General features: G+C 36.9%; 2 protein-coding genes across 2 annotated transcripts; one reads left to right on the top strand and one right to left on the bottom strand.

Annotated features, from left to right (window-relative positions):
- The first annotated feature begins 1,734 nt into the window (after positions 1-1,734).
- Positions 1,735-5,749, top strand: LOC126611244 (GTP-binding protein At3g49725, chloroplastic). The gene is made up of 13 exons (XM_050279453.1): positions 1,735-2,227; positions 2,311-2,375; positions 2,526-2,588; positions 2,721-2,810; positions 2,904-3,016; positions 3,126-3,194; positions 3,642-3,786; positions 3,870-3,925; positions 4,031-4,081; positions 4,202-4,256; positions 4,343-4,399; positions 4,648-4,767; positions 4,879-5,749. Exons 1-13 carry the CDS (start codon positions 1,822-1,824, stop codon positions 5,368-5,370), a joined length of 1,782 nt encoding a protein of 593 aa, XP_050135410.1. The 5' UTR covers positions 1,735-1,821; the 3' UTR covers positions 5,371-5,749.
- Positions 5,750-6,792: 1,043 nt separating this feature from the next.
- LOC126611253 (sugar transport protein 1-like) lies at positions 6,793-9,231 on the bottom strand. Its single transcript, XM_050279462.1, has 4 exons — positions 8,996-9,231; positions 8,265-8,590; positions 7,491-8,120; positions 6,793-7,399 (listed from the first exon to the last, which is right to left on the bottom strand). Exons 1-4 carry the CDS (start codon positions 9,129-9,131, stop codon positions 6,941-6,943), a joined length of 1,551 nt encoding a protein of 516 aa, XP_050135419.1. The 5' UTR covers positions 9,132-9,231; the 3' UTR covers positions 6,793-6,940.
- Between the last annotated feature and the right edge of the window lie 6,750 nt (positions 9,232-15,981).

The raw sequence follows: 15,981 nt of genomic DNA on the forward strand, positions 1-15,981 counted from the left end.
AGTGCATGAACAGTAACCCAAAACTGGGTTCTTGGGAAAATGAGGTCTTCACGATCTAAAAATGGTATAAATGTGTTCCTGAGCTCACAAGGAACACGAAGGTGACTTCAAAAACCTCGATCCATGAAGAAATTTCTTGGTTTGAGGTTTGTCCGTACGTATTGTACGTAAAATGGAGAAAAACCGAGAGGGATGAGAGAGAAATAGGGTCAACGGGATTGGGTGTGTGTGTGGGTGTGTGGTCCAGCATGTCACCAACCAAAACTAGGAAAAAATTTAGTTCTAATTGGGTCCAAAAATTTAGGAAAGAAAATAATTGGTCCTCAACACAATTTAAACCACACAACACCACAAACGTTTAAGAGTAAATTAGACATTTCACACCATCAGAGAAAATCTTTCGAGACGAGCTGTGACAATTCTCATAAGTTTTGAGCTACGAAAATATTAGAATTTCACTGTAGAAAGTGTTTCAAATAATAAAATAATTTTTGTTTACAATTTAACATATAAAATTAAATAAGAAAGAAGATAAATAGGGCTTACGGACGAAATATTATGATATTGTCGCTCAAAGTTAAAAAAAAAATTTAAATCTTTATAAATTTAAAATATAAATTAATAAAAAAATAAAAGGTTTTCAAAAAGTAAAATAGGAAATGATTGTTTTTGCAATTTAAAATATAAAATCAAACAAAAAGAAAATAAATAGGACTTAGGCGACAGAATATTGGGATGTCATCGCACAAAGGTTTTGAAAAAAAAAAAGGGTAATGATTATCATTTATAATTTAAAATATAAAATGAAATAAAAAGAAAATAAATAGTATTTTCTTATCCAATATACAATATAAAATGAAATAAAAAAGAAAATAATTAGGATTTCGTCCCACAAGGTTTTTTAAAAAAGAAAAAAGAAAATATATTTTTACAATTTAAGAAATACAAAATAAATAGGGTCTAGGTGACAAAGTATATTTTGCCCCACAAAGTACTTTTTCTTAGAAATAAGAAAAGGAAAAAAAAAATTTTACTATTCAAATATCAAAAATAAATAAAAATAAAAAAGGTTTACGCGGTGAAATGTTGGTATTTCACTGAGCAAAGGTTTTTTTTTTAAAAAAGAAAAAAAAAAAATATATATATATATATATATATATATTGATTTTCTTATACAATTCAAAATATAAAATGAAACAAAAAAGAAAATAAAAATAAGGCTTAAGTGACAAAAAATTGGGAATTTGTCGAGCAAAACCATGTTATTAAGTGAAAAGCTAAAATTAAGACAACGGTTAACAATTTCTAGTTTGGATAATTTGTTGCTCTATATTATGTTAGGCGTCTACCGAACATAGATATGTCAAATAGATTCAACTGTGCTATGTTACGCCAATGTTGATAAGATGATATTATTGGTGCTCAAGCTTGGCCAAGCTCATAAAACATATAACCAAACTCAGCTCCTTGGTAAATCGAACTTGAGCTTTTGCTTGGCATGGTTGGGCTTGTTTTCTAAACTAGCTCAAGATTATGTTTAACTCGACTTAATGTAAATTGAAAGTTAATAAAATAAATAATATTACAAAACATGCATTACAAAAAGACACAAGCATTTCATGAGATTTATGAGCCGAATCATGAGAGATGAAACAATCATAAAGAGCCCAACTTCCTTTCCTATGTGGTTTCTCTTGGCCCAAATAATAGGCCCAACTACCGTCTTCCTCACCAGAGCTCACTTCAGCAGATCAAACTCAAAGCACAGCGGTTTTTTCCAATCGAAGAAGAAGCAGCAGCTGGAAATTTCACAGGGTTCAAATGCTGAGAACCATCTCTCTCTCGCGGAATCCTCTGAGGTCCTTCTCCCAAACCCTAACCCCTCTCACTTCAACTTCCACGCCAAACCCAACCCCATCACCGCCTTCGATTCCGACTTCCCACTCCTTCGGCTCCTCCTCCTCCTCGTCGAAGCAAGACAAGGAGGAAAAAACCGAGGCCGTTTCGGTTTTCAACAGAGATCCAACAGTCCCTCCCAAGCTCTTCGTCGTCCAGCCCCGCCTCCGCCCCGATACCTTCTTGCAGGCCAAGCTCAACGAAGCTCTCTGCCTCGCCAATTCGCTTGAAGAACAGCGAGATGGGTATTTTGATATCGATTTTTTCGATAAGGAAATTCCTCCCCATGTTGTTGTTCAAAACCCCATTGTTCGACGCCAAACCCGCGCAGGTCTGTCCTTATTTTTAATTTTATTTTTTTCAATGTATGATGTAAATGGTAAACCCCATTTGATTAAATTTTGGATTTTGCAGATACATATTTTGGAAAAGGGACTTTGGATGTTGTGAAATGCCATCTGAACGCTGTGGAGCAAAAGGTAAGAGCTTTCTTTTTGTTTTGTTTCGTTTTTCTGATCAGTTTTGATCACATTTGTATTTGTGGAATGTTTGAGAAGTTATTTATTGCCTCACGTAGTTTAGATTAATTTAGTGTAGACTATCGCTCTAAATTTGTGTAGTCTTAACAGGGTGAAGTGGATGCTGTATTTATAAATACAATTCTGTCTGGGATTCAGCAGAGGAATTTGGAGGCAAGTGAATTGTGCGTATTCAGTTTTTCTTCGTGCCCGAGAAAAATTGGATCTTATTTGTCCCACACCAAAGTGTATATGATGAAAATTGAAAAATGGTATTAACTTTAGTAATGCTGTTTTGAATGGCAGAAAATTTTGGGAAAGGCGGTGTTGGACCGCGTGGGTCTTATAATAGAGATATTCAATGCTCATGCCTGCACAAAGGAGGGAAAGCTACAGGTATTGGTGCTATCTTTGGTTAAGGAGTTAGTATTTTAGTGAAGGTGAAGAGCTTTGAAGGAGCTATGGCACTTTTTTTATTTTATTTTACAGGCTGAATTAGCGGCTCTAATGTATAAGAAAACAAGACTTGTACGACTGCGTGGCAAAGCTGGACGCTCTACTTTTGGAATGGATGGAGAAGCTGAAGTTGTTAGTGCCCGAGGGTAATGTTTTGTCTAAATTTGAAAAAATTAAGTAGACCAAAGAATTTATTTACTTAGTTGTTCGGTCCATACTTAGAGAAGATTTTGACTAGATAGGTCTTGATTGCAGGAGAGGAAGTGGGGGACGTGGTTTCATTAGTGGTGCAGGAGAAACTGAACTTCAGCTTCAACGACGAAGGTTCATTCCTTGACTCTAATATGTTCTGTTTCTTTATTTCTGAATGCTCTAGTTTTACGGAAGTTTCACTGCAAGTGGCTATTTCTTTGAGCTTATGAAGAAAAAGCACTAGCTTTTCATAACTGCATAGGTTTGACAAGTTACTCCTACTAAAATTTGTGTTATGTGATATTTCAGCCAATTCATTATCAAACGGTCTTTTGCCTATATCAACCACTAGATTCCAACTAATACAATTTTCTTTCTTTTTACTTGTTCCTTTTTCTTTTTTTTTTTCTTTTTGACTTGTTTCATTTCGGTATCTCTTTTCTTTTCTAGATTAAAGCTCAAAGTTTTGTCGCTACTCTTCTTTTCTTATATATAAATAAGAGTGCTATTGATCTAGGTGTGGAGTCTAAATGACTATTATTGCATATGTGCTTCCACCTAACTGGACTATAATCTCAGAATTTCAGAAAGGAGAAATAGTCTGTTATCGCAAATTCAAGATGTTCGTCGTACTCGAGCTGTGCAACGCGCTGGTCGCAAGAATCATGGAGGATCTTATGGTCAAGGTTTACCTACTGTTGCTGTTGTTGGGTATACAAATGCTGTATGTGGTCTAACCAACTGTATTTGTTTCTTGTTCAATTTGCACCAATTATCTAAACATTTAATTCTCACTTCTTGTGATAGGGGAAATCTACATTAGTTAGTGCCATCTCAAACAGTGATCTGTACAGTGATTCTCGGTAATATATTCCACTCACACAACATGTTATTCATGTATAACCATATGTATTTTAAGCCTTGATGTTGGGTTTTAAAATCTTGACAAAGATGTGGTCTGTTTGCAGATTGTTTGCTACAGTTGATCCAAAATTGAGAAGTGTTGTTCTTCCTTCAGGGTAACCGGCAATGATAACTTTACTTCTTGTTCGTTGTATTTTGGAATTTTGATAATGTATTGTTTCTTGGATGATTTTCTAGAACAATTTTTGCGCTTATTCTGAGTATCTAATCTTCAGGAAGAAAGTGCTCGTGAGTGACACGGTCGGATTTATATCAGATTTGCCAGTGCAGGTATATAGAAGCATGTCCAAACTACTTTACTTATTTTGTGTCTTATCACTAATGCTGTTCATTGCTCATAGAAACTACTTTTGTAGCTAGTGGAAGCATTTCATGCAACTTTAGAAGAAGTTGTGGAAGCTGATCTGCTTGTGGTACGATTAATTACTTGCCTTTCATTTTGGGTTTTTCCCCATGTACGTTTGAAATAAATTTTATGATACATATTAATACGATGTGATCAACTTCCCGCTAATGATATGTTTCTGAGCTTCTGTGTGGTATTGTACATCATCAGATATGATATGAAATAGAGATAAAACACAGCAGCAGAGAGATTAACATTTCGGGTTTGGGCTAATTAATACTGTCACATCTAATAAATGTTTATGTATCCTTTCAGCATGTGTTGGATTGTACGGCACCTAATCTTGATGAGCATCGATCAACTGTATTACAAGTTCTTGAACAAATTGGCGTATCCAAGGAAAAGCTTGAAAACATGATAGAAGTTTGGAATAAGGTATTGTTGGTCTCTCCACTTGTAAACTTACCAAAATGGAACTAAAAGTAAAAAAAAAAAAAAAAAAAAAAAACGCTGATGCATTCATCTGTATCCTTTGGAATTCCTCAGATTGACCATGAGGAGGACGGTGCAGATTTTAATGAGTGTCTTGTTGACGGTGAAGATGGTGAGACTAGCAAATTCTCAGGAGAAGAAGATATGGAATGTGAGTTCTCAGGATCAGAAAATGATCTGTCATCAGAGAATCTTGAAGCTGTGGATGACCAAGAAGGTGATTACTCTGATGGTTGGTTGGCATCAGAAGATGTCGAAGATCCTTGGGGGCGAGGTGGGTCATGTTCAGCCTTGAAAACTACGGATGACCAACAAAGTGAATATCCTAAGGACTGGGGAGCAGAAAAGCAAGTGCAATCACCAGTTCAGTCCGGTCCACATGTAAGAACATCTGCCTTAATGGGAGTTGGCTTGCAAGAGTTGATGGAGCTCATTGATGAGAAGCTGAAGAAGCTCCCAAAGGAAAATGTTGTGGAAAGGGGTACATTTGATCGGAAATGGAGGCCCCCTCGTACAGAGGAGGCCGCCATAGCAGTTGAACAATAATAAATGTTAAGGTACTCTTTCCCTCATTGATGCTATCTTCGAGCAAAGCCATGGGGTATATATAGCTGACGGGTATTCGACAACTATAGAGGAATTTCCCATGAAGCAAAAGAAATATTGGACCTGATGGGAGAATAAAATGAGAAGATTCTAAGTTTCAGAAGGTTTTGCAAGCATCTTGATTTAACCAAAATTTCACATGTATATATTTGTTTGATCATGTTTATTTCTTCTGTTTTCTTGGGACAATTAGACTCTTGACATGCTACGTCCCTTGGGTGATTTTCTATGGCGCTATAGGATTTTTAACTGATAGAATATTCGTAAAAAAATACAATGACTAAGATCTTATGGTTAAAAATCTTATACTTCGAAGCAACATGAACTATTCTGTCTTGTGGTGGATGCTTCCTGTGGAAAAAAGTTCATACCTACTTTTTCACTAATGTGCTTTTCGTACTGAAAAATTGTTGAGATTACTTTAGATAGGGTTTTCTTTCTTCAACTCACTGCAATCCCGGTTCAACTAATGCCCTCTACATGGTTTAGATAAATTTAGTATAAATTATTTACCGTCATTAAAAAAAAATTTGCAACAGTTTACAGTCACTTTTTGTCCCAAACATTAACAATGCGTATATGATTTTTTATTATGGAAATGACTATCTGATTTTTGTTTCAATAAATTACCGGGTGGTACATGTGGGGGTAATGTATTTTAATTTATGAACGGGATCCTGGATGTACCATCAATTAGATGTAACAATTTGCACCAATCCGTTCACCAAACCAAATCACCCGCCAAAATCAATAATTTGGTTGTTCTTAACGGTTCGGGTTGATAATGGTTGGGTTAGGATCCACCCGCGAAACTGTTATATATCCGTTAACAAAGGTGATTTTGTAATTTCGTCAAAATGAAAACCCCGATCCCTCCTTCGACTTACCTTCAACGACTACATGATCCCTCACCTCCCTCCACGACCCTCTCAGTTCCTTGTTTTTGAATGCGAAGCTCATCGTGCTCATCAGTCACTAACATCTTTGCTAGTTGAACGTTTTAAATAAATTGACAAATTGTTTTTAATTGGTGAAATGGTTAATTCGTTAATAGAACAGGTCACTTTGCGTGCAATCATTATACTCATAAGCTTAACAGAATGAATTTAGAGCTTAACATATTGAACTTAGATGAACAGTTAAAAGGATCACTTTGTGGTCAATCCAGTGAAAACCAACTAAACCCAAAATTTTAACCAATGATATTAATCAAAATTTTAACCACTTATTAATCAAACAGAGAAACAATATTTGCACATACTCTGTGATTGTTTTACAAAGAGAATTGCGTAGGCCTCATAATGTTCGGCCATTGGTCATCAATGGCATGCTACCATTTGAACCAATAAACAAATAAACCTCTCTAACAAGTAACCAATATTATTTCACTAGAAAAAAACTTACAGAAAATAAACCCAATAAATATCCAACAAAATGTTCCAAAGTGAAATTAAACCTCATACTAAACAAAAATTTAAAAATAAATCCTACAATAAAGCTGAGCAAAGGTCTAGACGTTATGTCCTCCCTTGACCATGGCAATACCTTCGTCTTCAATGACATACTTTTTCCAAAAGGAGTGCTTTTGCCAAATAGTATGCATTTCTTCAATCGGAACACCTTTAGTTTCTGGCAAAAGCTTGTAAATAAAAACGTTCATGATCACAACCCAGAACGCAAAGAAGAAGAACAAACCAAACTTCAAGTGGCAAAGCATTGTGGTGAAAACTTGAGCTATGGCGAAGGTGAAGATCATGTTGGTAGCGACATTGATGGATTGAGCAGCTGACCTTACTTCAAGGGGGAAGATTTCACTTGGCACCAACCATCCTAGAGGTCCCCAAGACCAAGCAAATCCAGCAACATATATACAGATGCAGGCCACCAAGCCATCAGCAAACCCCTTAGACAATACACCAGGGTTGCCACTAATCCCAAATTTAAGAGCAATTACAATTCCAATAATCACCTATTAATGCCAGAAAAAGAATAGAACACAGCTAAATTATTTTGTATGTGGAAAAGAAAAAATATGAACAACATAGAGAAAAGGAACTAACCTGAGTGATGAACATTTGAGCACCACCCTCAATGAAAAGGGCCCTCCTTCCAACCTTATCGACAGTGAAAATTGAAACAAGGGTGGCTAGGGCATTAACAGCGTTGGTAATCACGGTGGACATGAGAGAAGCGCTACCTCCAAATCCCATTGTTTTGAACAAGACGGGGGCATAAAATGTGATCACATTCATTCCGGTGAGTTGCTGAAAGGCAGGAATTGCAAGTGCAAAGACAAGCTGAGGTCTGTATTTCTTGGTCAACAAGGTTCTCCAGGGGTTTTTTACCAACTTGGATGCACCACTGGCCGCAACTAGGTCATCAAACTCCTCGTCAACATTGTCAACGCCTCTGATTCTGAGGAGCTGAGTTTTGGCTTCCTCATTCTTACCACGCTCAACCAAGGAGTTTGGAGTTTCCGGTAAAACTAATGCGCCGATCATGATCATAATTGCAGGGACTGCAGCACCGCCCAAACTCAAACGCCATCCCCAACCTCCTTTGATCTCAGAAAAGAAATAGTTTATGACACCCGCAGCAAGTATTCCAATAGTGATTGACAATTGGAACATCATGTTTAAAGCACCACGGTATTTGTATGGGGCTACCTCAGAGACATAGATCGGCACAGACTGCACACAAAAATTGAAACAATTAAATAAAACTTAAGATAAAATTAAGTAACATTAAAAAAAACATTGAATTTAGACCACATTAAGGAACTCGATCATACTAAACTTAGAAAGAAAAAAATTAAAGCATAATTTATAATGTACCTGATTGGCACATCCAATGCCAAAACCGAGGAGTATTCGACCGACAACAAGCATCCAAAGGTATTGAGCGCCAGCATTGAGGAGTGCACCAATCAAGAAGAGAACTCCACCCAAAAACATTGTACGTCTCCTACCAAACTTTCTGGTTATAGTTGATGCACAAACACATGAAACCAGAGCAGCTACATACAGTGACGATGTGAAGAGCGTCAGCATCTGGCTGTCAAACTTGCAGTACTGATTGTCGGAAGGCTTGACCGAGGATTCTTTGCTATAAACCGCTGGAAAAAACTTTTTCAGGAATGAATCCATCGATGTCACACCACCTGCATAATAATCAATGTCAGATACTTTAATTAATTTATACGAACACAAAATCAAAACTATATGTGAACAAGTTTGAGTGTGTGGATATATAGGTACAGTCGGCTAATTTTCCAATTGAACAATTCAGGGCATGCAGTTCTAAACTTTTTGAAGCTATCTGTGATTTCGGTTGATTGTGTTTAATTTGTTTAAAAAGTTTTTCTCGTATAGTGCATTGTTGGTATCTTTTATGATTGAAGCTGAAGAAAAAATATATTCCGATATGATAATTCAAAACGTTGATAACAGGACGCTAAACGTTGCTGCATAAACTTAAAATCAACAGCTCATATTATATAACAATGGCGTGATATATAATCTGGAAGTTTAAGGATTCATAAACGTAAAACATGTTATATATGTACCTGAGACTCCAAGATCGTAGCCAAAAATCAAACCACCGGTAGCTGCCACCATACATGTGAGAAGAACCCTACCAGTGAGTTTGCCGGGGTATTCTTTTCCACCTTTCGTTATCGTAGCTATACCGTCTCCAGCCATTGTAGCCTGCTTACCCTTTACTATCTACTCAAAACTGACTTAAAAAGCAAAAGCTAACTGGAAATAACGAAAACAAGAAGAGAAAACTCAGAGATATACAACAACGTGAAAGAATGGTGGATGAGAGGTAATATTTATAACCCTCCGCAGACTTACAAAACCCTAAGTTGTTAAATTAGATAAGGAGAATAAAGATAAAAGGATTTGATTAGAGTTTGAGTTTGAGTTTAATTGATCTCTGTATCTGTAGCCAATAGAACTTCTTTGAAGGTTTTGCTACTTAAAAATTTGAAATTGTAACTGGGTAGGACTTTCAGTTTGACTCTTCTTCTTTGTATCTAATTTAACTACTTAAGCTGGTTGAGGATTTATTTATTTATTTATTTTTAAATTGACAAAGGTCAAAATTTTGGTCTTATCCACATGCTAAATTTATATACATGAGCGGATTAAGCTGTAGTTAAAATAAATTTTACAGAATGATAGGATAAAGGATATTGAATCCAAATAAAATAAATTTAATCCAAAAAGGATAAAACATTTATTAGGTAAATTGTTTCACTAACAAGAAAAACTCAAAGACCAACTATTAGTATTTGGATTAGGAGCAATATAGTTTAAGTGATGATGTAATTAATTGGCACATTTTATGGGCGTTTTTTTTTTAATAGGCATTTTTTTATTTTAATTATTGTGTAGCCTGATTTCTCTTGTGTTTTTTAATGGAAAATATATAAAATATTTTTGCCACAACAAATTAACATGCACGATAATAATGGGCCAACAGATAAATTATTATCGAATTCACGATAAATATTTATCATCCTCATGCCTATATTAGTGAGACTTCCTTTAACAAACTCACCACTGAAATTCGAGCAAAAAAAAACTCATCACTGAAACTAAAAAATCAACAATCTTGTACATCTGTAGTAAAAAATATAAATATATTTATTATCGACAAACGTATAGTGGAGTTATATATATTAGTAATCTTGGAAACAAAGTTGCTAATATTTATTCTAAAGTTTGTAACGTTTAGAATCAGAGTAATCTCAAACATTTCAAAAATGTTGTAGTATTAATTATAGCACATGTGTGATTGTGTAAAATTATTAGTAGATTGTATTTAAGATACACGAAGATGTCATCCATTTATGAGTGTGTTACTTGTAGGGCAAGAAATTTTATCCAATTCACTTATATAAAGGCACAGATGATGGAAGCAAGTACCACAAAAATTCCTCAACCTTTTTTCTCTCCCCGCCACACCCTCTCTCTCCCTTCTGTAAAATAGGTTACAACAAATAATTAATAAAATAGTTTACAACAGAAAATTAATATTTTTACAAGTTTTTAAATATTCTCACACTTTTTCTCACATGCAACTTATTGTTCTTTCTATTTAATGCATATGCACCTGGTGCTTATGAAAATAGTAACAGAAAGTAATAATATTTAGGGTTCTTTAGATCTAGACCCCTGCAACTCTTATTCCCTAGATAAAAACCCACCTAATTCTAAACATCCAAATAAAACCCAAATTTGAAAAAGATTACCAAGTAAAAAAGTAATTGACCTATTATTACAAAATATTTACAACTTGTGCCACAATATTCAAATCAAATCAATAAATGTTATTACTCACCTTAATTATAATGAACAAATAATTATTGCACATACTATTACCCCTAACATATATAACATTAAATAACATTAATAATGAATCAAATAACATTTTTTTATTTTTGTAGGTAACTTATTGTTCATATATTATTACATATATTTGACACATTTTATTATTATAAGATATGTACAAATAATAGGTAAATTAACTTCGAATCAAATAACCTTGCTTTATTTTGTAAGTAAATTAATTTTGAATCAAATAGCATTCTTTTGTTATGTAGGTATTTTATTTTGTATGTATCAATATCATATATATTTGACACATTTTATTATGTACGTAAATTATTTTGGTTGTATTTTGCATATATTGGGTTTGTTATTATGTAGGTAAATTATTTTTCATGTATTTTACATATCTTGGGTAATTTTTTTTTAAGCAATCTAACATTTTAAAATTTTAATAGTAGGTGCACTATTTGAATCAAATGTTTTTATTTTTTGTAGGTCAATTATTTTACATGAATTTTACATATATCAGGCATTTATACATACATATATATATATATATATATATATATATGTATGTGTATGTGAAATAATTTATCTACATTAATATGTAAAATATAATTTTATTGACTTAATTAAGCATGTATAATAACATATATTAGACATGTTTTATGTTATTATATATTAGGCAATGAATTTATAACGTTAGTGGTTTTTTTTTTTTTTTTTTTTTGTAAAATCATTAATTCTTCCTTACAATCTGCATGACATTAATTATGTACATCAAACATCCAAATAGGGTTTATCAATAAAAAAAATTCAAATAGGGGTATTTTAGGCATTCGAAATTTTTAAATGTGTGAAGTCAAACATAATTAATGAATTTGTTGATGTGGAATCTAATTAATGGGTTTTATTCAAGTAAAAAATCTATGTCGGGTTTTATGTAGAGAAAATTAAGTTTTAAGGGCTAAAGTTATATTTTCAGTAATATTTATGGAGACTCTAGTGTGGGTTCGATCCCCACCATCTATTTTTCTCTAATATTTAACAAATTAAACTATCGTTTTTCAAAAAAAAAAAAAAATTCTTTGTTAATGTGTTTTGAGTACACTTTAAAATTTCTCAATTTCATAATCCATAAGCTTGATCTAATATCACAACAAAGATGATGATTTACATTATAAGTCAAACTCAAACATGATTATTACGGTGGAATTTTTTCTATGTTCCATTTCAGGATCATTTTCTGATAAATTATTAACTGGTTATAGAATGAACGTGTAGACATCGAAATTTCGGTAAATAAATGTTGATCGATAAATCAAAGTTTCAACGCTCATGTATTACATAAATTTTACACGTAGCGTGTGACTCGACGAAAAATTGAAATGAGTTGGAAAAGTCATCAAACAGGACACGTGTCAACACCTGGCAGAAACGACTTATTTCATCTGGAATATTATATTCAAAATTAGGCCTTGGAAATTTCTATAAATAGAAGGCTAATTCATTCATTTGAAGGAACCAAAATCATTAGGCAAAATTCTTGAAGCTCTGAAGCTCTGAAACTCCGAAGCTCTCAAGCATCCAGGTTCCCGAAGAATCAAGAAAGCTCTCTTCGTTCTTCGTTCTTCGTTCTTCGTTCATCGTTCATCCTAAGATCAAGCCCTAACGGCCCTTTGGATCAACAATCATCCACCAATTCAAGATCAAGCCCCGACGGCCCTCGAAGAAAGTGTTCTTCGTTCTTCGTTCATCGTTCTTCCAAGATCAAGCCCCAACGGCCCTTTGGATCAACAATCATCCACCAATTCAAGATCAAGCCTCGACGACCCTTGAAGAAAGTGTTCTTCGTTCTTCCAAGATCAAGCCCCGACGGCCCTTGGATCAACAAGCCACCGTTCTTCAAGATCAAGCCCAAAAGCCCTTGAAGATCCATTCATCACTGTTCTTCAAGATCAAGCCCAAAAGCCCTTGAAGATCCGCTTATCACGGTTATTCAAGATCAAGCCTCAACGGCCCTTGAAGAAACACTCATCCTCAAGATCAAGCCCCAACGGCTCCTTGAAGATTCGCTCAAACCCACCTTCAAAGATCAAGCCCACGGCCCTTGAAGAAACTTCCAACAGTTCATCCAAAATCAAGCCTCGACGGCCCTTGGATCAACGAAACATCCACAAATCAACACCTTACGGAGATCGAATCAGAGGATCAAAATAGAGAGAGATTGTAACCCAAAATCATCAAATACAAATATTATTTTGTGCACGTTGTTCTTGTCTCTTTCGTTTCAGGAAATTTTCGTGTTCACAAATTTGGCATGCCCAGTGGGACAATCTCTACCTCTCATCTCTTTCTCTGTTCAAGGAATCCAAACACACCTCAAAGTCAATGGCATCAAGCAAGGGACAAGCCGTTCTCGCAACCACTGAGGGAAGGATCCTAAGCACTTCTGCCGCAAACGGACAATACATTGGCACCACAACCGCTCCTCAACATGCCACTTCAAAGTTGGTGCCGCTAAAAGAGCAAAGGGAGCATCAAAGGTGTGAGTCTGTCATCAACCTGACCTCGCTGGGGGCACCGAAGCATGCTGCTGAGGCACACAAGATGACATCCCAAAACAGCCAACGACGTTCTTCGTCAGCATCTTGGATGTCTAAAGGAAAGTCACGTCTATTGGTTGCACAAGTCATGACCATCAACGTTACCTCCATCGAAGAACAACTGGCTCAAATGAATGAATCGATCGCAAGGCTAACACGGATTGTTGAAGAAAAAGACTTGCAAATCGCTGCACTCGTCAGCCGACTGGAGCCATAGGACGACGAGAACCCCGACCCAGAGAATGATCCACTAAAGAGAAGAGATGACGAAGAAGATGGGCCTCAGATGGAGAAAAACGATGTAAAGTCGGAGCCAGACCAAGCAGCGGTACTCATGGGATCTCTTTCTATCCAGCAGCTGCAGGAGATGATCACCAACACCATCAAGGCACAGTACGAAGGGAGCTCACATACCTCATTGTTCTACTCGAAACCCTACTCTAAGAAGATTGATGCCCTGAAGATGCCAAGGGGTTATCAACCACCAAAGTTTATGCAGTTTGATGGAAAAGGAAACTCGAAACAGCACGTTGCCCACTTTGTTGAAACTTGCAACAACGCAAGGACCGAAGGGGACTACCTTGCCAAGCAGTTTGTGCGCTCGCTGAAAAGAAACGCCTTTGAGTGGTACACGGACCTAGAGCCTGAGTCCATCAACAGCTGGGAGCAATTAGAGCGGGAATTCCTCAACCGCTTTTATAGCACCCGCTGTACTGTGAGCATGCTAGAGCTAACGAGCACAAAGCAGTGAAAGGACGAGCCAGTCATTGACTACATCAACAGATGACGCACTCTAAGCCTCGACTGTAAAGACAGGCTCTCGAAAACCTCTTCAATCGAGATGTGCATCCAAGGCATGCAATGGGGTTTGCAATACATCATTCAAGGCATTAAACCACGGACCTTCGAGGAATTGGCCACCCGCGCCCATGACATGGGGTTGAGCATCGCCCATCATGGGAAGAAAGAACCGATCGCCGACTACAAGGACGACAAAGTTCTTGGGACAAAGGTGGAAAAGGCTGCATGGAAACCCACCAAGGAAGCGATGACGGTCAACACATCTCCCGTCAAAATCTCCACACGAGGCAAGGCGATTCAAACCGAAGCTTTTCGTGATCAAGAGATGCGTAGGCACACTTTGAAGGAGCTTGAGGAGAAGACTTATCCATTCCCCGACTCTGATGTGGTTTCCATGCTGGATGACCTGTTGGACAAGAAGGTGATCAGTTTGCCTGAGTGCAGACGGCCGGAAGAGATGAGTCGTATCGACAATCCAAGATACTGTAAATTCCATCGCTTCATCAGTCATTCGACAGAAAAGTGCTTCGTGCTGAAAGATCTCATCATGAAGCTGGCCTAGAAAGGAATCATCGAGCTAGATCTTGACGATGTGGTGAAGTCAAACTATACCACCATCACTTCTGGCTTTTCCTACTCAAAGTTTTTACCTCAACCTCCGAGGGCATCCTTTAAGACGAGCAAAGTTGAAGGATGGACTCAAGTCACTCCTAAGAAATTGCACAAGAAGCATACATCTCCTCCACAAGTCCGCCAATCAGAAATGGGGCAAAGCAACTATTGTCAACCTTCAAAGCAACGTGAACATGTTGAAGATGATGAAATTGCGACACAAAGATCGTCCATTACCATCACAATGCGCGATTTCTTTCCCGAAAACTTCTTCAATCACTCGGTCAAGGCTCCTTGCTATGAAGATTGTGAGGAACGCCTCTCCAAAATTGCTTGACAAAATTCACAAATTCTCCTCGCCCGCACGAGTCTAAACTGCATGGCACAAAGCTCCTGGTCTGCATGAGCATAAAAGGCAACACCAAACACTCTTTGCCTGCACGATCCTAAACTGCATGGCACAACGCTCCTGGTCTGCATGAGCATAAAAGGCAACACAAAATGCTCATTGTCTGCACGAGTTGAAACTGCAAACGACACCAACACTCCTTGCCTGCATGAGTTAAAACTGCGTACGGCACAAAAAATCCATCGCTCATTTGAACTACGTTTTGACTTGATCTCTTTCTTTGGAAGGGTACGCAGGCAGTTTGAATATTCAATTTCAAGTTCAGTCAAAATCAAAATAAAGAATAAAAAAAATTATTAAAAGTTTGATTTACAACAATTTCTTTGTACAAAAAAAAACAAAAAAACAAAAAAAAAAAAACAAATATATATAAGAATGGACTCCAGGGTCTTAACAATTGGAGGATGTGCAATTCCGGACGGCCCAGTGTGAAGGCCACTACGACCCACGACGAAGACTCGTCGAACCCATCTGCGGCGCTGCCCTCTTTCAACACCAGGCCCAGGCCCAGTCTCTCCACCATCTCCACAACGCATAAGATCCAGGCCCGATTCTCTCTCTGTCCGTACACCCCTCACCCAGCTCACCTCCACAGGTTAAACCCGTAGAGCTTCAACCCAAGAAAGCTCCCGACGTCACCACTTCCTGCAATCTCTCAGTGCTCCCAAGACCTTAGTCGCGGTTGCAGACTTCGACGATGACGGATCATGTGCTGATGCAGGCTACAAAACCAAGCAATAGAGCACGGCCAAGAACGCAAGCTTCACCTCTTCCCCTGCAATTC

The sequence above is a fragment of the Malus sylvestris genome, chromosome 2, assembly GCF_916048215.2.
Source record: "Malus sylvestris chromosome 2, drMalSylv7.2, whole genome shotgun sequence".
NCBI lineage: Eukaryota > Viridiplantae > Streptophyta > Magnoliopsida > Rosales > Rosaceae > Malus > Malus sylvestris.

Excerpts from the sequence above, each read along its gene's own strand:
- LOC126611253 (XM_050279462.1), bottom strand. The coding sequence starts at position 9,131 with ATGGCTGGAGACGGTATAGCTACGATAACGAAAGGTGGAAAAGAATAC. Across the intron at positions 8,591-8,995 it reads CTACGATCTTGGAGTCTCAG|GTGGTGTGACATCGATGGAT; the intron begins GTACATATATAA and ends ATTATTATGCAG. Across the intron at positions 8,121-8,264 it reads GCATTGGATGTGCCAATCAG|TCTGTGCCGATCTATGTCTC; the intron begins GTACATTATAAA and ends TTTTGTGTGCAG.
- LOC126611244 (XM_050279453.1), top strand. The coding sequence starts at position 1,822 with ATGCTGAGAACCATCTCTCTCTCGCGGAATCCTCTGAGGTCCTTCTCC. Across the intron at positions 2,228-2,310 it reads TCGACGCCAAACCCGCGCAG|ATACATATTTTGGAAAAGGG; the intron begins GTCTGTCCTTAT and ends TGGATTTTGCAG. Across the intron at positions 4,257-4,342 it reads TATCAGATTTGCCAGTGCAG|CTAGTGGAAGCATTTCATGC; the intron begins GTATATAGAAGC and ends CTACTTTTGTAG.